At 44.9% G+C, this 26,742-nt stretch overlaps 5 protein-coding genes across 6 annotated transcripts; 1 reads left to right on the forward strand and 4 right to left on the reverse strand.

Annotated features, from left to right (window-relative positions):
- Positions 1-426: 426 nt before the first annotated feature.
- LOC127306090 (importin subunit beta-1) lies at positions 427-5,307 on the forward strand. 2 transcript variants are annotated; one of them, XM_051336694.2, is made up of 2 exons: positions 427-3,284; positions 4,701-5,307. In XM_051336694.2, exons 1-2 carry the CDS (start codon positions 892-894, stop codon positions 4,741-4,743), a joined length of 2,436 nt encoding a protein of 811 aa, XP_051192654.1. In that variant the 5' UTR covers positions 427-891; the 3' UTR covers positions 4,744-5,307. The 2 variants fall into 2 exon arrangements, with proteins under 2 accessions (XP_051192654.1, XP_051192653.1); XM_051336693.2 differs by having other exon boundaries at positions 429-3,284; positions 4,841-5,307.
- Positions 5,308-6,368: 1,061 nt separating this feature from the next.
- LOC127306092 (TLC domain-containing protein At5g14285-like) lies at positions 6,369-7,571 on the reverse strand. Its single transcript, XM_051336696.2, has one exon. The coding sequence runs from the start codon at positions 7,501-7,503 to the stop codon at positions 6,592-6,594; it is 912 nt and encodes a 303-aa protein (XP_051192656.1). The 5' UTR covers positions 7,504-7,571; the 3' UTR covers positions 6,369-6,591.
- A 1,554-nt stretch (positions 7,572-9,125) lies between these two features.
- Positions 9,126-15,517, reverse strand: LOC127306091 (protease Do-like 9). Its single transcript, XM_051336695.2, has 9 exons — positions 14,942-15,517; positions 13,698-13,897; positions 13,372-13,552; positions 12,238-12,429; positions 11,472-11,704; positions 10,794-10,895; positions 10,610-10,660; positions 10,201-10,305; positions 9,126-9,610 (listed from the first exon to the last, which is right to left on the reverse strand). Exons 1-9 carry the CDS (start codon positions 15,456-15,458, stop codon positions 9,512-9,514), a joined length of 1,680 nt encoding a protein of 559 aa, XP_051192655.1. The 5' UTR covers positions 15,459-15,517; the 3' UTR covers positions 9,126-9,511.
- Positions 15,518-16,910: 1,393 nt separating this feature from the next.
- On the reverse strand, positions 16,911-19,783 carry LOC127309313 (uncharacterized). The gene is made up of 4 exons (XM_051340211.1): positions 19,699-19,783; positions 18,961-19,066; positions 18,750-18,868; positions 16,911-17,509 (listed from the first exon to the last, which is right to left on the reverse strand). The coding sequence occupies exons 2-4, from the start codon at positions 19,027-19,029 to the stop codon at positions 17,179-17,181; spliced, it is 519 nt and encodes a 172-aa protein (XP_051196171.1). The 5' UTR covers positions 19,030-19,066; positions 19,699-19,783; the 3' UTR covers positions 16,911-17,178.
- A 4,501-nt stretch (positions 19,784-24,284) lies between these two features.
- On the reverse strand, positions 24,285-25,264 carry LOC127306093 (uncharacterized). Its single transcript, XM_051336697.2, has one exon. The coding sequence runs from the start codon at positions 25,103-25,105 to the stop codon at positions 24,584-24,586; it is 522 nt and encodes a 173-aa protein (XP_051192657.1). The 5' UTR covers positions 25,106-25,264; the 3' UTR covers positions 24,285-24,583.
- Positions 25,265-26,742: the final 1,478 nt, after the last annotated feature.

Genomic DNA, 26,742 nt, shown 5'->3' on the forward strand with positions numbered 1-26,742 from the left:
CAAGTGTGTCGTGCTTTTCCCATTTCCAGGCAGGTAGGCCATAGGCCTAACTGGCCCAGCATGAAAGTGATTCAGGCTGCGTTAGGCCGGCCCATCCCGAGGCCAGCATTACTCTAGAAGGGAAGAGAACCCAAGTCCGAGCAGTAGCCGACTCCTCCTCCGCCTTAAAACCAGAAGGCGGCGGACAGGGGCAAGCGAGCAAGCGAGCTCTTCAAACCCAGACTGGGGCGCCTGCGATTTGCGAGGAGTTAAATTCATGGGTAGTCATGGAATTTGTCCGGTAAAATCAATTTGGTCACTGTACAACCAAAATACGAATTTACGTTCACTGGATACGGGTCCGAGATTCACACGCGGTCACAGCTCGCGGCCTAGCGTCGTATTTGCTGATGTGGCGCTAACTGGGTCCTATTGCCAGCTAACTTATCAGGGAGGAGGGCGTTTTTGCAAAACTGTCATCCCCTTCCTGGCTCTCTCCAGCGATTCCCTCTTCGCGATGCGCCCGAGCCGCCGACTGCTGCCGCCCCTGCCGTTGCCGGCCGTCCCCGCCGCCGCTCTCCGGCGAGGCTCCGCCTCAATATCCTCCTCCGGTTCCCCTTCTTCTCGACGCTGCCCTGCACCTGCTTGAGCCCCCACGGCTAACCCCGGCCGGAAGCGCGATTCGTTTTGCTGTTCAGATCCGCGTTGATTTGCTGTCCCCGACTTGTCCCGAGTCCTAACCCTAACCACAGCCTAGGGTAGCAAGCCTCAGGCCGTGTTCCGTTTGATGGCAAATTAGTTTGTTCCTGTCAATTTCCTTAGATATTCTGGTTCTTGCTCATTTGTCTAATTAATGTCTTCCCTGAATCAATGAATAAATAATTCCAGCTGGCAGGACAAGCTGATACAGGCATGAATCTCGCTGAGGCGCTGCAAGGTGCTCTGTCTCAGGATGTTGACGAACGGTCAGAAGCAGAAGGCGACCTCGAGCTGCTACGGGAGCACGATCTTCCCAACTTCCTCCTGTCCTTATCGTCCGTGCTCTCGAGCGATGCACATCCACCGGCGTGTAGAAAACTTGCTGGCATTGTTCTCAAGAATTCGTTCGAGGCAAAGGATTCCTCAGATAAGAAGCTACTGTCTAACAAATGGATCAACCTAGACCCATCCATCAAATCGAAGGTCAAGGAGTTGTTGCTGGCGTCTCTAGGATCTCCGGCTGATGCATGCCACATCTCACCAGAAATCATTGCAGTGGTTGCAGCCATTGAGATGCCCCGGGGGGAATGGCGAGACCTCGTTGCCAAACTGCTAGGCAACATGACGCAGCAGGGCGCGTCTCCTCAACTGAAGCGAAGAACTCTTGTGGCGTTGGGGCTTGTCTGTGAGGCGATTGAGGTTTTGGGGCCGGAAGAAGTGGATGGTGTTGTGAATGCTGCCGTCCAGGGGATGATGGAGCCAAATTCTGATGTCCGTTTCGAGGCATTTAAAGCTCTGTATGGTGTTCTTGGTTTTGCTGAGGTCAAGTTTACAAATATGGATGACATGGATCGTATAATGAGCGCAGTTTGTGAATCTGCTAAATCCAAAGATCCGGGCATCCAGCATGCAGCTATCGATTGCCTGGTTGAAATTGCATGCACACATTTTCTGCTGTTACAACCTTACATGGCAACCATTCTCAGTCTGACAACTGAGTGTATGAAAGGAGATGAGAAAGCCGCACACCCGTGTATTATGGTGTTCTGGAGCGCTATCTGTCAAGAAGTGATTATACACAGGGGCTCTGCTGATGCTGAACCTACTGCAGATTGTCGCTTTATTGAGGAGGCCCTCTCTTCACTTGTTCCAATGCTGCTAGAATATCTTGTGACCCATGAAGATCTAGAGGTAGATCTAGAGGGAGATGATTATGATCTGAGATTTACACTAGGTTATGATCTAAGATTTGCCTTAGGTTATGATCTGAGATGCCAACATGACCGGAGAGCTACCACACGGTGCCTAGCTCTCATCGCTAGAACTATTGGGGATGCAATTGTCCCCCTTGTGATGGGCTCTGTTCAGGCTAACACCAAAGCGTCAGATTGGCGTAGGCGCAAGGCAGCTATTTCTGAAATACGTTTTATCCTTGAAGGTCCTTCTGTTGAGAAACTTTCTCCCTTGGTTGATTTATTGCTCGGCATGATGGGAGATCCAAACAGCGAGGTAAAAGTAACCACTGCACGTACTCTTGGGCGGATGTTCGAGCTTCTGCATTCTCCAGCAAGTGGAAATGGAATCATAACAAATGCAAACCTTCCTCGCATCATCGATGTGTTAGTAGAAAGGAGTGAAGATACTCAAAATGTGTCCGAAAAAGTATGTGGAGCTATATATTTTCTTGCCCGAGGTTATGAAGATTCAGAGTCAATGTCGTCTGAGCTTCCACCTTTCCTTGATCGTGTTGTTGAAGCTCTTATTTCTGCTTCAGAACCTGCCGATGGGACCCCTTTCAGGCTTCCAGCATCTGCCTATGAAGCATTGAGTGAGATTGTGAATGTCAGCCACATACGTGAACCTGGAGTTACATATGTTGTAGAAGGTTTAATGCGTCGTATCATGAAAAGATTGTGCATGACGCTTGATCGCCGAGCTTTTGCTTTAGATGACAAGGAGAAGAAAAACAATCTTCTGGTTAGGCTGTGTGCTCTACTGCAGGTCATCATCCAGAAACTGAGAAGCTCAGGAATGGCAGGGATAGTTACCGATGCTGCTCATGTTTTGTTGTTTCTTTTTTGCCGAGTGTTTGCGAGCGATAATTCTGCTGTACGTGATAAAGCAATGCTTGCCATTGGCGCTCTTGCTAACGCCAGTGGTCCAGATTTCGGGGAACACATGCCAATATTCATACAGTTCTATGATGTGCACCTACTCTCCCCCATCTCCTTAGAAGTGATTGGTGATATCTTTCATGTCTTGGAAGGTAAAATGTTGCCATACTGTGATCAAATTATGGAAGTTCTTCACAAAGGTCTCTCAGAATCGACGCTTAAACCCCTAATTTTCTCATGCTTTGGAGACATTGCTCTTGCTATTGGCAAGGATTTCGAGAAGTACCTGAAGGATGTTCTGAAAAGGCTTAAACATGATGCTAATCTAAAAAACTGTGCCGATGTTGAGGTTGATTATGTTAACCAGCTTAGACATGGAATGCTAAAGGCTTACTCTGGCATACTACGGGGTATAAAGGACCCTGAAATTGGGTTGAAAGTATCAGTGCCTCTATTTAAATTCATTCAAGCTGTCTGCAGAGACCAGAGCAGGTAACATCATTTTCATTGCCTTCTTGTATTTTGTTATATGGATGTATGATGTGCATGCAGAATTATGTCTTTACTTTACGCCTTTTAGCTTTAGCAGGTCTATTCAATATATCATAAGCAACTCTTGCAATCAGTTGCTGCTGGATAGAAAATTATATACTCCCTCTGATTCATATTAATTGACTCTAATATGGATGTATCTAGAACTAAAATGTGTCTAGATACATCCATATTAGAGTCAATTAATATGAACCGGAGGGAGTAATTAAATTCACCGTAAGACAGTCATGTTCTAGAACTGTTTTTATACTTTTGGCATGTCTTTTTTGTTGTTCTTTCAGTAAGCATTTTTCTTATTATATCCTTGTTGCGGAATCCACTTTACGATCTTGTTATATCCTTATTTTGCTGATTCTTTGTATTCAGTCCTGATTTTTTTAATCATGTATATAATTCGAATCTTTTAGATATCAAATTTTTGTATGATAAATTACTGATCCAGTGAGAATTCCATCCCCTATATGAACATGATAGAACAATAGAATGACAAGTTCCATCACTTCAGCTCACTGTGTAAGCCTGATATATAAGGATGCGTTTGAGTCATCTGTCACAAACTCTTGTTCTGGCTCCGCCCTACTTCTCGATCAATTTTAATCCTTATTTACTATAGCTTTGTAAACTAATTCCTTCCTTTAAATTTTTATTTTAGAGCAGGTGACATCATTTTCATTGCCTTGTATTTTAGTTCTATGGATGTATGATGTGCATGCAGAATTATGTGTTTATTTTACTCCTTTTAGCTTTAGCAGGTCTATTCAGTCTATCATAAGTAACTCTTGTAATCAAGTGCTGCTGGATAGAAAATTATATAATTAAATTCACAGTAAGACAATCATGTTCTAGACCTGTTTTTGTACTTTTGGCATGCCCTTTTTTGCTGTTCTTTCAGTAAGCATTTTTCTTATTATATCCCTGTTGCCGAATCTATTAATATTGTTATTCTGCTGATTCTTTGTATTGAGTCCTGATTTTTTTATCATGTATATAATTCGAATCTTTTAGATATCAAATTGTTGTACGAGAAATTACTGATCTGGTGAGAATGCCATGCTCTGTATGAACAACTTGATAGAACAATAGAATGATGAGGTCCATGAAATTCAGCTCACCATAAGCCTGTTATTGGAGGATGTGTTTGAGTCATCTGCCACAAACTCAATTTCTTGTTCTGGCTCTGCCCTACTTGTCGATCGATTTTGATCCTTATTTGCTATAGCCTTGTAAATTAATTCCTCCCTTTCTATTCTGCGATGCATATGCTTTATGGGTTGTTGATTTTGAGAATCTGTTCTTGCTGCACATCTGCACATCAGTAGCTTGTTAAAGTTTACATGTTTATATTTTTCTCTGCAGCTATCTCCCTACGGATGACTGTCCCTGTTCAATACCACCATGATGTGTTTTTTCTTCCATCATTTTCATTGCCTTGCTCTTTCCTGTTGGTATATGTGCGACTATTCTTGTTCATTACCGTTGCGTGCATCTACTTTCAGGGACCAAAGTGTGAGCCTCGCTGTAGCTGATGTCTTGGCGCAGTTTCATCTTATGGCTGGGTCATGGGCAGAGGAAATGACTGAGAAAGCAATGATTAACTACCATGAGGGTGTAGGTTTCTTCTGAGTCCATTTGGTGTGGATGAATGAAAGGATCAACGTAGATGTAGCCTCAGTAGTAGGATCCTTCTCATCTGTGCACTATTTTGGTGGGTTCTGGCATCGGATTAACTTAAAATTCTGTCATTGGGCAGGCTAAACTTGTTTAACTTTTGACGAATCTGGCCCTAGCTTCCGAGGGACTTTCACCCACTCTGGATGTCTTTTAGCATAGCATCTCGTTGCACAAGCATCTCATCCACACTGTACAGGCATCTCTGAGAACAAAGTGTAGCCAGCCATGTGCTGCTATTGCTGTTAATTATGTTGCTTGAACCGTATTGAAGCATGAAGAATGCATTTGATTAGCATTACCTATTCAATGCTTTGAAGTAGTCCACGAGCCTCTGAAATAGTTCTTGTCAATAATCTAATTTTTAATGGTGATCCACCGGCAGCTGGAGCGTGAGCCCGTGCGGAACCGGCTCTTTTGTCCGGTCGCCGTGCGCCGTGCAGTGAATAGCCGCTTGCAGGATGGTAGGCATGGTACTATATACGATTGGTTCTCCTTAATTTAGTACTAAGTAACATGATGCCATATATAATTTTCTTATTCCAATTATCTAGAAGAGTTTTGTAAAGATTAGATTATTTTCGATGAAGATTCTTTTAACAAGATGGTGGTAAGAAAAGGAAATATTAACAAGCTAAGTGGAGCGTAGTTTACCGTCCAAAAGATCAGGGGAACTTCGTATTCACAACCAGACTTCAAGAACCGAGACCTACTACAGAAATGGCTTTTCAAGCTTTTTATTGAAGATGGGATTTGTAAACTATTCTAAAGAGAAAGTACATGGGCTTAAGGGCTTTGTCCCAAATTTATTGAAAACCTAGGAACTCGCACTTCTGGGATAGCCTTATGGTGATAAAGAAATTCTTATTTTCATATGGTTCTTTTTCCATTAAGGATGGATCTAAGATGAAGTTTTAGCAAGATAAGTGGGTAGGTAATGCCACACTTCGAAAACAATATCCTACCCGTTATAACATTGTACATCACAAATCTGATACATTACCGAAGGTGTTCGAAACTTCACCTCCAAATGTGACGTTCATAAGATATCTTGTTAGTCCGAGGATTGCATTCAGGAATATTTTGCTACAACGTCTGGCATTGGTTCAGTTGACGCAAGGAACCGACGAGTATTGATGGAATCTACATGAGAATGGTAAATTCTTTGTAGACTCCATGTAGAGAGTTTTAATCCAGCCCAATGTGTCAATCGATAATTTTTTTGGAAAATGAAGATATTACTAAAGACTAAGGATTTTGTGTGGTATCTTCGTAGATGAGTATTTCTCACTAAGAACAACCTCGCTAAACAAAATTGTATGTAAGTAAAAAAATATATCTTATGTTATCCGGACGAGACTATCAAAACTTATTCTTCCATTACCAATTTGCTAAATCTATATGGTCAATCATCTAAATAGGTTCTACCTTATACCTAAAGTTCTTGATTTTTTTTTTGAAAAGTAAGACGTGCAGGCTCAGTAAATTCAAGATCCAAAAGGACAGTAAATGAAGAAGTGTGTGCTGCACTTGCACGGTGAATGAATGAACTCGAAATCAATGTGAGATCAAGAATTGATCATTGTTCCTTGTTGCGAGAGCTCTCCTTCCTGTCCTTGAAGTAGGCGAACCACAGGTTGCCCACCCACAGCACGCTCAGCACTATCCCGGAACCGATCACCACCGTCCACGACACCCAAGCCCACGCCGGCACGGCACCTTCGCCAGCCCCGGTGACGTAGAATCTCACCATCCTCACGAACCACACCGGCCCGAGTACCGCCCTCATGGCCGTGTACGCCACGTAGAACGGGAGCGACAGCGCCGCGTGCGCCCTGGCGGCCGTGGGCGAGCCGGCGCGGCGCATGTCGGCCAGCGTCCACAGATTCTGCACGAGGCTGGTGGCCTCGGCGAGCACCTCCAGGGCGAGCAGAGCGTAGGCGCCGCGTCGGACGGCGGCGCGGCAGGTGGCGAGGACGTAGAGCGTGGCGAGGTGGTGCGCGACGAAGAGGGCCTCGTGGGGCAGGAAGACGAGGTAGTGGAGGAGGTCGACGGCGAAGTAGGCTGTGCTGAAGTCGAGGGCGAGGTCGTCGGCGTGCGTGTTGGGCGCCGCGAGCGCGAGGTCGCCGGCGGCGGCCGGGTTGGACAGCACGGCGCGCAGGGCAAGCAGCAACGCCGGCGTGCCGTGGAAGAGCGAGGTGAAGCAGCTGGACGCGTCCGGGCGGTGCTGCCGGCTCCAGCGGCGGAACACGACCAAGTAGCCGAGGAGGTAGATGGCCGCGAACATTACCAGGAAAGGCAGGAACATGGAGCCCGTCGCGCTCGTGGTGGATGATGCGTACTCCATTGATTGATCGAGCTCAGCTTCCTCGCGATGTATGAGTGCCTCTTCTTGCTTTGATCGGCAATGGGTACAATAGTGTGATGTGGTTGGCTTGGCTGAGAGGTGATGAGCGGTCGCTCTCTGGAGAAATGAGATAGTTCCGTGCATGGAAGAGCCATCAGGTTCGAGATTCGGATCCGGGTTCCTTATATTCTCGGGTATTCTTATTCTATGTCATGTTGTATGCACTGCTTCGCACTGACAGCTTTCTGCCAGAGCTGTCGAGAACTATCCCCATTCCCGCGACCTCTCCTCTCATCTTTTGAACAAAGGCATCCCGTTATCTAGTTTCACCATAAACCTAGCCTTGTTTACTTCTCTCGTAATTTTCTTCCCAATGGATATGGGGATGGGAGAGGATTTAGTGTTCACCCAATCCTCTCAAATACTCTTCCCAAAAAAATACACTAGTATGATGAAGAGTTTTTGATTTAGGCAAAAAATATGGGGATAGGAGGGATATCTCGGGATTATGTCGTTCAAAACCGGAGAGTAAACGGACTGGTGAAATTTTTTCAGGATACGAAATAATCCCCTCCCATCCCCATAAATACCTTAGAAGTAAACAAGGCCTAGATGAACCCCTCGTAGCACTATCGTTATCAAGGCAACGACAATACCTCTAAATGCAGCCGACCAGGATGCTGGTCAAATATTTTCAGGAAGGGGAAAATGAAACAAAATATTTTTAGTTTATTGCGAAAGGAAAACATACAAAGAAGATATTTCAGTTAGAATAAGAAGAGTGAACCACTGTGGGAGAAGAAAACTGGAAGGTCTATTTGACAAAACATTACAATGAACTCTTTGGACTGGTCTCAAATAATTTCTCAATCATGTGCGATTATATCCATGATATACCTCAATTGTCTCCTGAAGAAAATGCAATTCTTACAGCTGACTTCACTTAGAAGAAATTGTATGAAGCAATTTTCAGACGGGGCACAATAAAGCTCCTACACTAGATGGGTTTTTAGCAGATTTTTTCAACAAAAAAAAGAAAGAAAGAGGATGTCATCAAGATGGACTTGCAATGTTTTTCAGTTGTAAATTGGGAACTCTCCCTTGTTCAAACTGAATTTCAATGTTATCACACTACCCAAACACAGTGGTGTATGTCTTCTATATAAGCTCAAAAAATTTCACTAAAGTGGGTGCTGATCGCATTACATGGATTGTCGATAAGGTGATTAGACCCATTGATGTAACATTCATGCCGGGAAGACATATCTTAGAAGGGGTTGTCCTTTATGAAGGGATTCACACAACTTGATAAGTAAGACATATTGACCAGACCATTTTTTTAGACTACAAAAAGATTGAGACATGTCCATCCGTTGCCCCCAATGCTTATGAATATAGTAGCAGATACATTGAAAATTCTCATTGCAAGAGAAAGAGGGCAGCCTAAGTTGGAGGACTTACATATCCCAGATCTAGTTGACATAGGAGTATGAACACCAATAATCACCCTGAAGAGAAGCAAGAGACGGAAAGGCACAACATTTGCCGATTGGCACAGGGCCGACCAGAACAAATGCAGGCTTGAGCTGGAAGCCAGCAACCCATGCATGACCAGACAAGACACACAAAGCAATTAAGCAAAACAAGGAGTTTTAGAATGAAAAGCTGAAATATCAGTCATTCAGTTGCCACAGGCGTCAACCACTTTATACGCACCCACTGATCCCAACTGATAAATATGAAAAACGAGGGAACAAGGAGAAACAGATGCAAATATGTCACTATATAAATTGGACACTGGCTGTATGCAAGGATAACTGGTGTTACAGACTATCAAGTATGATTTATATCCTCTTCGCTGATATAATGTAATAATCAAACTCGCGTTTATTAATCACTATTGCTTTCAAAATGACCCTCTACTGGACACCAACTCCAGATTATGCTGATGTGTCACTCGCTCACTCTGAGACCTCTTTAATGAATCTATGCATCAGCTGCTGTTTGACATCCAGGACCCCTGAAGGGCTGTGGACTCGTAGATGAAGCTACTGGCAGGCTCGAAACTTTACCTGGTTACCAATCATTTCAGCCAAAAAAATGTGACCCCGATCAGGGCCACCAGACTGCCAAAGGCGACATCTTGCTCCCATTAGGCCTTAAGGTCATCAGACATCGCCGATGGTATACAGTGTGTTGTTAGAATGTCCTTAGTAGCAGCCTTCGCAGTTTTTCTCTCAAGGACAACAATCTGTCAAATCATACATTAGTTACTCAGTTAACATCAGCAAACAAAGCAACTGCATTAAACAGGGACCTTGTCAAACCATTCGCTAATTATTGTTTTATTCTACTTTATGATAATACCACCCAACCGCCAATTAGAAGAGACCAAGGGGAATTTAGCGCAGTAAACCAGCCAGAGATATATTTTTGAAGGGAGAAATAAAATCAGTAAAGTTGCAGACACTCTAGAAATCAACAGCCAATATAAGGGCCACTTGTCAAATGTCAACACTATTTTCCAGCTTGCATGAAATAAAATCAGTAAAGTTTCAGAGATTCTAGAAATCAACAGCCAATATAAGGGCCACTTGCCAACTTGCATGATCTTAGTAGCATTACTAAGAATGCAGTCATGACGAATTACTGGTACTCCCTCCGTTCCATATTAGTTATCACAGATTCAGATGTATCTATACACATTTTAACAACCAAATCAGCGACAGCTAACCAAGGTCATATCTGTGCCTTCGTAGGGACTTCAAGGCGTCAAAAAAAGGTTGGCATGAGAGATGTTTACAACATAAATAGTCAAATAAAGAAGGAACCTGGGTCTACCTGGTCATACTCCAAATCAAACTTCAAGAATTCGTCCTTGCAATTTTCTACCGTTGTTACCAAGTCTCTCAAATTTTTCACAGGATGACCATTGACAGCAAGGACCTGTCAACAGAGCAGTCATAATGACAATGTCAATTATTAGGTTCAGAATCAACTGTCTAGAAACAAAGAGGTGCTGGGATGCTAAAATAGCACTGAGAATGCCTATCTGACAATTATATTAGACTGCAAATGCCTCACCACAAAAATATATAGAGTATTAAAAAGTAACAACACCGTGTCAATAAATGCATTGGTAAAGAATAGGAGGCTTGAATTCCAGAGTGTGGGTACATATTCTAACAGCAAAATATCTGGAGGGAACTGCTAGAATCAACCGGAGTAACTCATGCTAGAAGTTTCTTACCTGAGTGTTGACAATATCTTCATAACCGATATTGATATCTGCCACAAGCACCTGCAAGTGTTTGATGCATGCAATCACGTTAGGAGATTAAAAGAAATTTTAGTTCATTATAGAGCTGCAAGAATACTTCAGTCATATCCGAAGAGAGTTGCCATGAACAACTAACAGGGGAAGAACTTATAACCTGTGATACCACAACCAGCTGTTCATCAGGTGATTGCGCCATTGAATGCAAATGCTTCACCAGCAGCTTGACAGGTGCATCATATTCATAGTCTTTCCCATACTGATAAATAAGTAGATCCAGTAAGCTTAGGAAGTATTTCTTTTTGACAAATTAACATCCTCTTAAACATAATTAAGTTTTATGTGTTCACTGTTTTCTAGGGAGATTGTCCAAGGAGAGAAGTTACCAGAAAGGCGATAAACCCTAAAATGTTCAACTTCTTTGCCATGGTAACTATCACAAATTAGAACTAAACAATGGTAGCTGAAATACAGATATAATTTGTTGTAGGTATAATTTTAATTTCTTAATTACATCTAAGAAACTAAATTAGCTCATAAATCCTCCCTTGCTATTGATCTACATCTCTATGCATGTGAATTTTCACTACCACCGAGGTTATCATTAGCAAGTGGCTACCGCATCACTATGAGCACTGAAACATTGAAGTGAACATTTTTTTTATTGAAAACTGATTACTAGTAGTGTAGATGACCTCATTTCGTTACTGACTCCCTTTAAGATCAAGAAGATCAGGATCCAACCAAATTATACTGAAATTGAAGGCATTGACAGCCTAGTTTGTTGATTATTCAATGCACTGAAACAGGATGCAAAAAGAAGATAGATAGAAACCTCCGAACGAAGATACGGAACGGAGACAGCTGCAAAAACAAAGCCTGCAACAATGTAATATGATGGTGGCCTGCCCTTTACATGAGCTGCAATCAGCCGCTTGTGGGTCGCTAGCTTTATTTTAAATTCGTGAACTTTTGAGTTGCGCAGGACTTTAATGACGGCTTTGTCGCCAGTATATTTCTGAGAAACAAGATAACTAAAGCCAATGCGCTCGCCATGCCTGAAAGGAACTAATACCCGAAAGAAATGGGGTGAGTAAATAACATTCGATAAAAAGGAATATTTACTGTTCTAAGTGAGGAGGTTTGAATTTGTCAGGAATTAAGCATAATTAAGATGCTAGAAAGCTAAAAACAGAAAGAAAAGTTTGCCAAAATAACAACATCACACTTAAGGAAATTGACAAGATTCATGTATCTACGAGATTCAAATGAAAACGAAAATCAGCAGTGTTGGCCGCCTGCAAACATTTTACATTTACAAAATCATAATTTAAGTGCTACAAGCTATCTGAATAATGTGTTCAGTTAGAACTTCCATTAGACTCCAGAGAGAAAGGATAGTTATATTAACAAAGCTTTGAGTGATACTTTCATATAGAAATACAAACATGGCACATAAAAGATAAAAGATAAAAGTGGTATCTAGAGCAGGAGAAGTCAAATAAAGAACGTGTTTAGACTTATTTACAGCACAATATAGGGCATTAAATGAACATGTTCCAATCCACAAAAGAGTGAAAATGTAAGAAGATAGGACATACCTGTACCATCATTGGCAATGTCAATACCATCAAAGCTAAGAATAATATCTGATGGTTGCAGACATCCAGACTCAGGAGCAGTAGGTTCCACCCTCCTAACACGAACACCCTTTTGATCCGGTTTCATTCCCATTGCTTTCCGGAGATCAGGATTTTCCATTTTCTGCCATTCTATCCCAATTATAGGGAAGCCTGAAATAATATCGCGAAAGATAATAATCAAATCACATCTCACATGCAGACACCAAAGAGATAGATGTGGGACAACATAATATTGAACATTAGACCAGGGGTTGACATGAAGGAAAAAAATGGAAAATACTAAACAAACTCTTTCTTAATACTCCCTCCTAGCCATAATATAGTGGGCATTGGTTTTCATGAAAGTCAAACTCCACTAAGTTTGACTAAGTTTATTGAGAAAATTATCGATATTTACAATACCGAATGTATACCATAATAAACTATACTTTACAATGAATCAAATGATATTAATTTGATATTCTAAATGTTATTATTATCACACGGTTTGACTGACAAAATCTTATACGCACTATATTTTGGCATAGAGGGAGTACAACAGTATTTTGTCCGTTGTATGGTCCATTAAAAGATCAATACAGAAAAGAGACGCATCAATCAAATTCAAAACAATGTATCTGCACACTGGAAAGTGCATTGAACAAACTGAAAGAGAAGGACTAAGCAAATAATTGATCATTACAGGATCTAATAATAATAGGAGGAAAAATCCTAAACAGAACTCTACGACAATATATTGGCTTTACTTTATTAATGTCATGATAACCAACCCAAACGATCAAGATTGCACAAGCAATACCAATCATCAGACTGCATGTCAGGAAAACACAGAACAGAGGAACACTCTATGAGACCCAACGCTAGTAACAATTAATAAATATTTGCAAAGTCATAAGGAACAGTCAGATCAATAACCTGGTATAGATTATGCCTATAATATCGTTCATAAGTTCTAATAAACGAGTTAAATCGTCCAAAATATGTCAAACAGTGTTCAGTGTGCCCAAGACAAGCAGTAAAATGAATGAAATCATTTATCATAACAAGATAAGAAAACGTATCCTCATACAATATTTGAATAGGACAATTTACCTGTATATGCCCCAGATTTTTCATAGTCCTGAATAAAGTGTTTGATAACTGGGGTGGGTATCACATAACCTATATTCTCTGCATCTTCGTGTTTGAGAGACTGAAAGGCTATACCAACACATATGCCCCTGTCATTAAAAGCTGGGCCACCTGAATTTCCTGAATTGATAGCTGCATCTATCTGTCCACGGGAGAAGGTCCAAAATTAAAAGTTATTAATAAGTAGATAAATATATATGATTCCTCGAAAGATTAACTTGACATCTAGTATTATTCTATCATGGAAGTTATATGAAGGGATGAGAAAACATTGGGAAGAACAATACCTGCAGCCCTAAAAGTTCGGTAGAACCATGAACATATGAAAGTACTTCTATCCTAGAAACCACACCACTTGTCACTGATATTGTATCTCCTCCAATTGGATAACCAACAACAGTGACTGCATCCTGAAGTGCTGGTAACGACCCAAATTCAACTGGTGAAACTCCTTCCCAGAATTCATCATCACTGACAGTTAGCAGCGCTGATATGCATAGAACAATTCCAGTTAGGCCGTTTAAAATACAGACAAGACACTCAACAAATAAAACTATCAGGCGCAATTACTGAGCAAGAATGCCAAAACAAGAGAATACAGCAATTTCTGCCGCAATGACATTTTCAAGTTCAACATTTAAGACTGCAGTTTTCTCATGAGCTGACTTTAGACAAAAAACCTTAACATACTAAATTGTTTTAACAGAACAAATTGCCAGAGTAATAAGGTCAGTACATGCTTCGCATTTTCAAATCCATATGTTCAACTTCCTTTAGAATAACCAGAAACAAGCTGTCATGTCGCTGAGTCAAGTTGAAACGACATGGGGCCCACCATGGAGACAACAAGGCTGGGCAAAAATAATAATAAATAATATATGGTAATAAATATGAAACTTTATTATCTCACAACTATATATGGCAACACAAAACCCTAGCAGTTCTCGATCGCTCTAAGCCTCTCCCTCCAACCCAGCTCTCTCCAACCTTGCCGCCCCTACTTTGATACTTTCCCAACCCGCAACCCCAAGCCTACAGCTGCTCCGAAGCCATGTGGCTGGGAGCCATGACGAGCAGCTCCAGCAGCACCGTGGATGGGAGCCATGGCGAGCGTCAGCAGCCCCGTGGCTTGCAAGCCACGGCGAGAACTAGGAGTTCCCCAGGTTCGTGTCTCCTCCACGAACAAATCAGCCACACCGGCGATAGCGCCCCTATCCAGGTAGATCTGAAGTTTCCGCCCATCTATGCCAAAACTCAAGCTTATCGTGCCGATTTCCACTGGTCGAGCGACACAGTTAGCTGCAGCGACATGATGCCATTATTTTCTGGGCACCACCTAACTGAGAAATCCCAGGGGTCCACCTCAGAGCACCCGGACAAAATGGCGGCGATTAGGTGACGACTTACAAACCTTAGCCAGAAAGGCTGCACGTGCACTAATTTTGCAACTAGCTCATGGTGAGTTTTTTCACTGTTATATGTTAGGTTACAAACCTTAGCGGTGGAAGTGAAAGGGATAGAGCGCACGCACCAATGTCGCACTCGGTGCCAATGGCGAGGACGGTGGCGAGGTACTTGGTGTCGGAGCCGCGCTTCTTGAGCTTGACCTGGGTGAAGTGCTCGACGGAGTGCGCGTTGGTGAGGACGCGGCGGCCGCCGATGACGAAGCCGCTGCTGCTGGAGCTGTACTGGCGCTTGCGCTGCCACGGCAGCGAGAAGTTGGGCTCGGTGTGCACGCAGAAGACCTTGACGACCGCGTCCATGGACGGCACCGCCCTGCCGGCCTCCTCCCAGCCCGCGGGGCCCAGCTCCGCGTCCACCCCGTTCGCCACGGGCTTCGCGGGCGGGCGCGAGGCGTCCGCGTCGGCTGCGGCCTCGAGGCGCCGCGACTTGCGCCCGCGGCGGCCGGCGGCGGCCGGGGCGGGGCTGTCGGAGACCGCCGCGGCGGGGGCGGCGGCGGGGGCATCGGGTGACGGTGAGCGGTGGTCCTCTGCCGCCTTGCTCTTCCGGCCGCGCTTGCGCTTGCCCTTGGAGGTGGAGCCGTCCATGGTGGTGGCCGGCTAGGGTTTCGCGGCGCGAGCTAGGAGGAAGACGAGGTGGAGAAGCCTGGCTCGGTCGGAGTATTATGAAGAGCCGTCCGGTTGGACCACGGCTAGGCACTGACGGATATGGAGAGTACGTCTTCCCTCAAGGGTTACATATTTGTGAAGCTCTGTTCTGCATTATGCAAAGCACAGCTCAAAAAGAGACGAAGCATACTTGTTTCTCAAGAAGAAGAAGAGAGACAGAAAGAAACCCTACACTTTTTTTTTATGGAAGAGTAACCCTACTTACCGCAGCTAACTTCAGTCATCGTCATGATGCCTTCCCAGATTGCTCTTTCCATCGGTTTCTTTCACCCTTTCGGCGCTCTTCCTTTCTACTCCCTCCGTCCAAATTTTATTAAAATTTGGATGTATCTACCTACTAGATATAGATACATTTAAATTTTGAAGAAGTTGAGAATTTTTTGGTGGGATGGAGGGAGTATGTTTCTGTCTAGAAATTAAGACGTTTTAGCTTTTTTTTTTAGATTCACTCACTTTTGTTTGTATCTATTCTACTTTTGGTGTGTAGGTGCACTTCTTTTAGTTTGTATCTAGTCTATTTTAAAAATATCTAAAACATCTTACATTAGTGCACGGAGGGAGTAGCTACCATTTCGTGGTTGTCATTGCTTTCATGATCTGCGTCGCCCCACACCGAGAGCAAACAATGAGCCAGGAAGATGATCCCAATCAACAACATGCAATTTTTTGCTTCGTTGTTGCATCTGTTTTTCTTGGGAAATACTTGTATTGTATCCATACCGTAGTAAAGAAGATACATTGCCTTGTTGCAGTCATTCATTTGATTTCCTTGGAATTTCAGTATGACGGCTGCTATTACATTTCTGCACTTCTCTTCTGTCCTATTTAATCTAATGTACCTGTCAGTCCTGCTCAGTTCACCATGCCTGTCAGCGTTTGCCATCCAAATCAAAATCTGGCCACCTTTGCTCGCTGCACCAGCTGGTGGTAGCAACGTTTCTCAGTGCACTTCGGATTTTATAATGTTGTCTGATAGATAGATTAGTGCTGATATCTATGATCAAAAAAAAAAACTGCAAGTGGTGTGGAATAGTGGAAGTTCAGTGCAGTATCATATTATGATATCTAGAACAGTTTAGTTAGACAGCAATGAAGAGGCCACACCCCTCACATTCCCCCGCACTGTTCTTTTTTCCTCGTGACAAATGTATGTTTTTTTCTTCAACTTCTAGAAAACAGCTTAGCCTCAGCATGAATAAATAATTGAATTAAATCTGTAATGTTTTCTGAAAATAACTTATGAATAACCTGTGTGTGAGAATGAGGAAACATGTGCACTTGTCATGGGTATCCAAAGATGGATGAATATAGCATCAGGTTCTCTTCTTCTCCCAAGAATAGCAGGTTTGCATTAAGAGGAACACCAAAACAGAAATAGAAAAACATCATGCATAAACATAACAGTGGAAATATCAGTTGGGACATTCTTAGAACAGCATGTTTTAACCATGACCAAGATAGCACACTTCCTAATTTGACATCCACCACATCATAAACTAAGCCATGCCGGCAAGGGAGAAGCCAAAAGGTGAAACCATCAACTGGATAGATTTGGTCCAATCATATGACAAATTGCTAACAGTTTCAGATAGTCATTCCTCACTCTCATGCCAAGCTAGCCTCAAAGCCACTTGTCACATCACTCGTTCTTGTCTGCAGCAGCATTGGCCGTCCCCGCTGCTGCCACTAGCTCCTTGACTTTCAACTCCAGGATCATCACCTTCACTTCCAGGGTCACGACCTTCATCTGGGACCGAGTTAGCTCCCACAAAGCCTTGCTTGCTGCCATCTCAGCTTGGTGGACACGATTGCAGAGCTCATTTTCACGCTTGTGGCGCTCCATTTCATGATTGTGGCGCTCGGTGGCCTCCTCGCGATCCCGCCTCCTGTTTTTCTCCTTTGCGGCAACATTGGGGTTGGACACGCACAGTCCCATTGCGGCGCCACCAAGGAAACATAGGGAGGTTTTCCTGCAAACAGGGAGGAAGGAACATTTCACTCATCAAGCATGAATGCCTAGAAAATGGAAATGCCAGTTTACACCCAATGCAGTGTATTTCCAAATAGACAAACCAATTACCAAGATTCAGCTAATTTCAATAATTTTAAGCAGACAATACATTACAAAGGTTTTCAAGTTCAAGTGAGCTTGGCTTATCTTTCGAAACAAAATCTGATCAAATCCACATTTTCTCCCATTCAAAATTCATTAGTGTTTCCAAAACTCTAATTCAAAATGGGGCGGCTTCGCTACAAACGATGCGGAACATTTCTCACCTGTCAATCTTGCCAAAGACTGAAAAATGTGAGTTTTCCCCCATGCACTGGATTTTGAAGAGACAAACGCATCACAAAGATAAAGATTTAGCTAATTTTAACAAATTTAGGAAGATAAAACATTGAAGGTTTTCAGGTGAGCTTCGGTGATCTCTGCAAACAAAATCAGATCAAGTCCACAATTTCCCTCATTCAAAATTCAGCAGTGTTTCCAGAACTCCAATTCAGAGTGCTACACCAACACTCAATCAAAAGCATGCAGAAAAAATTCAGATTTATTTTTATACCAGATCTTATCATGCATATCATATACTAGATTCTATCATGCTAAAAGCAGAAAACTTGTCGTGCATATCAATATATACTAGATATTATTCACCAAGACTCAGCTAATTTAACAAATTTTTAGCAGATAACACATTATGAAGGTTTCCAAGTGAGTTTGGCCTATCTTTGGAAACAAAACCAGATGAAATCCACATTTCCCCCAATTCAAAATGCAGTAGTGTTTCCAAAACTCTGATTCAAAATGGGGTGTTTTCCTGCAAACAACGCGGAACATTTCTCAGATGTCAAGCTTTCCAAAGAATGAAAATGTGAGTTTGCCCCCATGCACTGCATTTTCAAGAGAGACACATCACAAAGATAAAGATGTAGCTAATTTTAACAAATTTAAGCAGATAAAACATATTGAAGGTTTTCAGATGAGCTTCGATGATCTCTGGATACAAAATCAGATCAAGTACACAACTTCCCTCATTCGAAATTCAGTAGTGTTTCCAAAACTCCAATTAGAGTGCCTAAACAAACACTCAATCACATGCATGCAGCAACAGTTCACGTTTATTCTTATACCTGATCTTATCATGCATACAATGTACCAGATCCTATCATGCCAAAAGCACAAAACTTGTCGTGCATATCAGTATATACCAGATATTATTCAGCGAAAAGATTCGGTAATCGCCGGTCGCCTCCTTCCCCTGAGACACGACACAACCAGCCTCCTTCCCCTGAGAAACGACGCGGCCACCCCCAGAGCACATGGGGCGCTGCAAAATTTAAAGGAGTTGAACAACGTCGCTCAGTTGAAGACTTATTACAGACGTAAACATGACTAAAGATGAGATCATATGTTTCTTACCTTCGGTATGAGCCGAGCGCTGCAGCTTGAGCGGAGAGCCGGCGTCAGAACCATCCTCAGGCGCTCCATCTGTGGCACCGCTCCTCCGGGACTGGGCAGCAGGGTGCTGTTCCAAGCAAATAAGACGCAGGAAGATGAAATCATTTTGCAAAGCACAAGGATTTATGTGTGGGGAAGGGGAAAACAAAGATTTGCTGAGAGATAAGAATGCAGAGGAAATGGGGTCGTAAGCTCCAACAAGGAAACCAACCAAACAAACAAAAAGTGGATTTTTTTTGTTGGAGTCGCCATCGGACATAGTACAAAATCTCCACCAGAAACGAAGCTTTCGATTCCGAAGTAGCATTGGCAATTCGGGGATTCGACGAACCGAACCCTGTTCAACCAACACACCAAAGGCGTAGCAGAGACGCACGGACACGAACCTCCCCAAAAGGCCAAAACCCCAGAAGAACCTCGCGCGCCCCCGTCGACAAGAACAAAGAAACGACTACAAAAAGGGCAGATTCCAGCGAGAAGAGGTGGAGGAGGAGTAGATGAACGGGAATGCTACTAGGGTTCCTCATGCAGCGCCACAGATGGATGTGCGAACGCCGGCGGAAAGAACCAACCAAGCAACCAAGAAAAAAACCAAGAAAGGTGGGAACAATCGAAATCACAAGTCTAGATCTGAGCAGCGATGGAGCGATTGGTATGCGTTACATGCCAGATTGAGAGGAGGAGGAGGAAGGTTAGTACCGAGGGGTGGAGGATGAGGAGGCGGCGAGCTCTCCGGAGCGAAGTGGCACAGGGAAAGCAGGGTGGCAGGGGCGAGAGAGCTCGTCCTTCCTTCCTTCAGAAGCCTCGCCCTCGAACCTTGCTCTAGTAAAGGGATGTGTGGGCCGGCATCGTGCTGGAGCTGGGAACAATGGGCTCAGAACAGTGTGGGCCGACGAGGTAGCGTAGGAGCCCATATGGGACGAATGCTCTGTATCGCCTCATGTTTTTTTTTATATCTCCACACTCCATTAGACTATTAGAGATTGCAATTTCTCAAAACAAAATCCCAGTCCAGCTAGCTGGTCCAATCTTTTTTTCTCGGGTAAATAGAAACTTCATCAGGCATGAAGGGTTACAAGACGATCATTTTCTAGTGGCTGAAGAACAACATTAGGGCCAGAGCCTAACCACATGTCCAATCAACCGTAAATATTTGGAAATGTTGCATCGTTTGTTTCTTCCTTGTTCACTACATGCCTTTGGAATTTTGTGACTCCGTTTAGTTGTACTTCCCCCATCCGAAAATAAGAGATCTGGATTTTTCTAGATTTGAATATATCTACATGTGTTTTAGTGTGTAGATACATGCGAATTTAGATAAATCCGAGTCACTTTTTTCGGGACAGAGAGAGTGGAATTTGAAGAACCCGAGCATGCGCAAATCTAGCACGTAATAGTCGGGTTCAACTAAGTTCATTGAGTTTGTGCTAATCTAACATTAAATAAGCTTAATATCAGCGGGGTGCTCTTGGGCAATAACTATATTGTGGTCGGGAATATTGTTTAATTTGTTTTTCAGTCATTGTTTAATTTGGTTTAATATTTTTTGGATGTTTCTGTGTGGGCAATGTGCTTGCGTGTCGTTTGGCCTTGTCACAATGAAAACACTTGTCGCTCTCCGCATTTTTCTCCATATGGAAAGAAAGCAACAAAAAATAGCATAACAATAATAATATATGAGAGTGCAAAAAACTATGCAAGACAAAAAAAAATCACTGGTTGAATGTAATCAATTTCGAAGTGATCCACTTGTATCATGAAGCACATATCGCCCTCATATGAATTTGAACCAATCAAACATCACAAAAGGAAATGGAAGGATATAGAATAATTGGATCTTGGAACTGATCAAGGCGAAGAGGAATTTGGCAAAAAAAATAATGCTACGCCATTCTTGAGAACAGAGCGAACATCATAGCTTGTGCGTGCCAAATTGCCTCAACTCGGCTATACACCTAGACCAGAAGTAACGCATTGGCATTATTTAGTTGCTACCTCCATTATGAAATATAGTATGTTTTGAACAGCTAAATTAACTTTCCAAAACAAGCTACACCACCTTGCCTCTATAGAGATATGGCAAACATTCAATCCAGATCGAGAAATGCGAAATAGTATAATCGGCACCTCCTACAATGTTGATTTGGCTACCATTACTTATGGATTTTCAAATGGAATGTCATTGATGGCCTGATGGGTATGACCACCTTACGGTCAATACAATGAGCATAAAGCTTACACACATACATCAAAAAAATCAAATATGAAAATACCACAAATAAATAGATAAAAAGCAATGTTACCACCATTAATTTATTGGGTGTTCTTCGTAAGGAAATATAGTTATTTCACACTAACTAATAGCTTTTATTTTCCCTATATGGACTCAATAGACATGTTCAGTTAAAAAATGGCATGTTCGTACTTGTTATGGACTATGCCGTGACATAAAAAAGTCCGGAAATAACACTAATAGAAAATATAACTAAGATTGGTTAGGAACTTAGGATACATTGCTTTCTTTTATATATGTGGACCGAGAAGGTAAATAGTAATGTTCAAGCAAAAAATGAACACTACAATAGCAAACTAAAACTGACATTAATTACAACGCATGCGGATTTTTTTTGTTTGCGATTAGAAGGTAAAAAATAATTTTGATCTTTACAGCCTATAGAAATGAACATCTGACACCACCGTCACCTAAGGCCAACACCCTTGTACTAAACATAACTACTTAGCATAACTATTAGTGATTAGTTTGACCCAATAGTTTGCTAACCATTAATTTGTCGCCAAAAGAACTCTGGCTTGGCCCCTAAACGAAATAATAGAAAACACACATGATTATAATAGAGAACGCACATAATACACACAAAAAAAACGAAGAGTTTTTTGCTGGAAGTGGTTTGAGTGGATGCAAATTTTTCCTCCAAATAGAGTATCAAGGAAACCGTAGGGAAAATGGTGCATCATCCACACAGAGAAAGTTTCCAAGGAACCCAATCTTTGAGATATAATAATCTGTAACCTTCGATACCTTGAGACTACTTTCAACGAAGTAATAAAGGTCGCATGCATCTATTCGATGCAGAGACCGTGGAATTTCTCCATTTCAGAAAAAAAAAACATAGTGAAAGAAAACCTAAGAATTTAAATCTTCAACAATCCTGTGAAACTAGAATCAAATAATCCTTGGCACAGCTACCACAGTTTTAGCCCATCATGTTTAAGTTATTGGCATCCAAATCATAATCCAGACTGCGCTAGGTGCGACAGCTAGGCCAGTGCACTTGAGATTCTGTGCTGCATTGTGATCATAGATTAGTACGGAGTACTTAGAAAGCTGTAGTTTGTGTGGAACCTCTGTAAAATACCATATTATGATACTATCCATCAATATTTAAACAGACAGCAAGGAAGAGGTGACACCCCTGACAGTCACATACCCAGCATATACATTGAATAAACAACCAGACGGACAGGACAGATTTCCAGCAGATTGCTTATGAGACGTGAGCTAGTACTAAATCAATTGTGTGCAAATGATTAGCGCTCAACTAGGATCAATATACATACCAGACGCCCATACAACTGCTGCAATCATCAACCGGATGATGATACGGCAGCCAGCATTGTTTACGCCATAGTTTCAGTTCTCTGCTGCTAGTTGTCATATCAGATACACTATGATACAGCTTTTTATATAGGTTTCCGTTGGAAAGCCAGGTTCTGCGCTAACCAAATCTGACGGCCGAACACTCAGCACAGCGTTGTAAGTACCTAACAAAGCCCTGGGACGAGGATTATTCCTATGCATGATTGAAATGGACAGTGCATTGCATGAACTCGTCGCAGAAGTGGGTCAGGACAAAGATAAGATACTGCATACTTCATCCGATCATGAGTTACAGATATGGTTTCTGTATTGTTAGAATGGCCTACATATTTCTTATCTTCAGGAATCCAGGAGATCATGGTGGTGGCTTCGCTGTTTTGCAATGCAGAAACCATCAAAAGTGGAGCGGGTGATATCGTGTCCGCCTGTAATCTGTGTGTGTGATACAGTTTTAAAGTTTCAGGACAACACTTTTTTTTTTAGAACATTCAGGACAACACATAAGGCATTGGATTGTGGTCCGGCGAGTTTGTTGGGAAGAAAAGCTCAGGGGGTGCTGGAGCTGGACGGTTAGAGGTTAGCATCAATCGAGTCTGTCTGGAACCCGATACCGCGGTCCGTGATCCTCTAAAACTCACGGGTCTCGCTATGAATTCGCATAAACGTTCTCCTTAACCATCCCTTTGCAGCCAGGAGTATTACGATACAGCTTTCTATATAGTTTTTCGCTGGAAAGCCAGGTTCTGCACTAACCAAATCTGACGGCCGAACACTCAGCACAGCATTGTAAGTACCTAACAAAGACCTGAGACGATGATTATTCCTCTGCATGATTGAAATTGACAGAGCATAGCACGGACGCGGATGTGGGTCAGGCCAAAGATAAGATGATGCATACATACATCTGATGAAGAATTACAGATATGGTTTTCATGCTGTTACATGGCTTCACATATTTGTTATTTTCAGGAATCCGGGAAACCACGATGGTGGATTCACAGATTTGCGTTGCACAAAGCCAGAAACCATGGAAGTGGATGATGTTTTGTATGCGTGCAATACCAATCCGTAGCAGCGTCAGGACGACAGAGAAGTATTGCCTCTGGTCGGGCGAGTTTGTTGGGAAGAAAAGGCTCCGCTGGGGGTGCTGGATGGTCAGAGGTTAACATCAGTGGAGGCTGTCTGGAATCCGACACGGCCGTCCTCGATTCTCCGAAGACCACGGTTCTGTCGCGATGAATTCGCATCAATGTTCTCCTTAATAACCACCCCCATTGCAACCATGAGTAACAGCGATCGATTGATGGTTCACATGTATCGCGACCGTGGAAGAACGCTTGCGAAAGTGCGAACATGCGTTACGAGATCGCGGTTGCCCTGTCAGTTGCAAGACGTGCGCAGTCGCGACAGGCATCTTGCTGTCTCTGGAAGCAGAACGCCTCCGGCCAGAGGTTTCGTCTGTCGCAATCAGTCACAGCTGGAACACGCCAATCTTTTAGAATTCGGATTGGAATTGCTCTCCTTGGTCCTTGCCAGTCGTGCAAGTCTCCGGCCGGGGACACGGACAAGGAATGCCAAATTGCTAGTAGTACAGTAATTCACACCAACCATTATTCATCATGGAATATAGTCGAACACAAGGGATTTCTCAGCCGTAATCAATCAATTGGGGGACAAAACTGTGATGAATTCACGAATGAAGCATGTAACAATATAGCAGTACTCATGTAGCAATCGCTTTCTTTTTTGTACAGTGATGAAGGAACGAATCAATCAGAATTCAGAAGGGGGTGAGAAGGAAATCCAAGCAACGATCCCCATCGCCGGGCCGAACCAATCGAGGAAAAAGGCAACCATCTTTTCGCCGTGCTCTGTAGTCTGAAGTTTGACCACCACCAATCCACCACCATCGATCGAGCAATAATACCTTTCCCTTTGGACATCCGGCGCGATCCGACGAGGGGATTAGCTGCGGCGGTCGGCCCCGTCGGCGTTGCTGGGCGGCGTGGCGAAGAGCGACGGCGCGTCGCGGCCGCCGAGGTCCATGGAGGACTTGGCGGAGGCGGGCGGGGCGGCGAAGCGGGAGGAGAAGTCGCGGAAGGCGGCGTGGTCGCCGGGCTCGGGGGTGGCGCCGGGGCCCTCGTCGAAGTTGAGCGCGTAGCTGAGCGCGTCGTAGTTGAGCTTGCGGCCGAAGTTGCCGTGCGGGCGCGGGCCGTTGCCGTTGCGGCCGAAGCGGCGGATGAAGGTCTTCCAGCGCGGGCCCGCCGCCAGCTCCGACCACTCGCGCACCTTGAGCAGCGCGTCCACGCCGCCCTGCCACCAGCTCTCCTCCTCGGCGGCGGCGGCCGCGCCGCCGCCGATGCGCTGGTGGGAGAGGGAGGAGGAGGTGGAGGGCCAGCAGGGGAAGCAGCAGCAGCGGCGGCTCCTGCGCGCGAAGAAGGCCGCCTCCGCCTCGTCGGCGCCGCCGCCGTGGTCGGGGTCCATCATCGTCGGTGGGGAGGGGAGGAACGGGAGCGAAACCCCTGCGCCGCCGAGGCAGGCCGAGCCTGTGTTTGGGGTTTCTTGGCGAATTGCGGCTCTGGGTGTTTTTGGTGTCTCTCTCGTGCTGTGTATGTGTGTGCTGCGCCGTGTCGTGCGAGGATGTGGCGTGCGGGTTTTTATTGGGAGGCGGTTTGGGTGCGGGCGCCGTGGGTGAGGTCAACGGTAGGCGCGGGTTGGCTGACGTGCGCCGGAAACCGCGGGGCCGCCTGCCGGATAGGAGATGCATCCCTCTGACTGGCTGCCACGCTTGCTTTTCGTCCTCTCCTTCTCCCAGATAAGCAAAGCGTCCAGGCCGTGTCTAAGGGCATCTCCAACCGCGCGACCCAAACCGCGCCCGCGCGTCCGTTTGGGTCGAGCCGGACAAAAACGCGACCCAGCGCGGGGACGCACCGCAAAAGCGGACGGCCGCGGCGTCCGGAACGACGCAAACCCGGCCCAAATCTGGGCTAGGTTTGCGTGGCCGCGGATGGCACGCGCCGTCCGCTCGCGTCCGCGGCTGGTCGCCTCGTCTCCTTGGGCCCACCTGTCGGTGACCAGGGAGACTATTAAATGGGGACCGGAGGATCCGACCCTCCACCCGCCTCCCACTCCACTCCCCGAGCAACACCGCCGCCATGGCCCCGAAGCTACGGTTCGCTCCCGGAGCGAACGATGACGAGGCGAGCAGCAGCCGCCGTCGTCCACCGGTGTTGCGGCCGTCGGTCGGAAACCAACGCGGCCTCCACATCGGAGAGGCCGCCTGCGGCGGTGCGGCATTGCCGCAACCGCCGCCTCTCCTCCTCGAGCCGGCGGAGTCCCTCGGAGGAGGACCCGGACCTCCGCGCCGCCCGATCATCTCGGCGGCGGAGGAGGAGGCGAATGGCCGCACCTCCATGCGGCCATTCGCACCTCCGAAATGGAGGAGGCGGCGCGGCGGGAGGTGGAGGAGGCGGAGGGCGGGAGCTCTACGCCCAGCCCTCCCGGGCGCGACGGGAGGAGGAGGAGGAGGCGGCGCGGCGGAGGAGGCTGTGCGCCGCGCCGACGAGCAGCGCCGCCGCCGGGGAGGACGAAGGCGCCGGGAGGCCGGGCGCCGCGCCTAGCAGAGAGGCGGCAGCGCCTCGGGGAGGAGGTGCCGCTCCGTGCGCCGCCGCAGCCGCGCGGTGGCTCCGGACCCCCACTCGCCGTGGGAGGAGGCCCCGTGGTCTCCGTGGCCGGAGTCCCCGCGCGGTCGAGCCACAACAGCTAGTCGCCGCCCGGGGACGTCGACGACGTCACCGACGACGCCCACAGGGGCTAGGCGGCGCACCGGCGGCCACCGCGCCGCCGGCCAAACCCTAATAGAGGGTTTTTTATTTTAGTTTAAATTTAAAAGCCCATATAGGGGCTTCTTTTGTTAGTTTTATTTGCCCAAAATAGGACTATGTACAAATTTGCCCAAAATAGGGCATATGTTCAATGAAATGTCGTTTAAATTCGCAATTTTTTGTTTGTTTTCGTGTTTGTACGGTTATGCGATGCGTCCGCGCGTTGGGCGCAGCGCGCGACCCAAACGGACACGGGACTATGAGATCAGTTGCTTTAAGTTTTTCCATCATCATCTACCC

This window comes from Lolium perenne, chromosome 6 (genome assembly GCF_019359855.2).
Source record: "Lolium perenne isolate Kyuss_39 chromosome 6, Kyuss_2.0, whole genome shotgun sequence".
Lineage (NCBI taxonomy): Eukaryota > Viridiplantae > Streptophyta > Magnoliopsida > Poales > Poaceae > Lolium > Lolium perenne.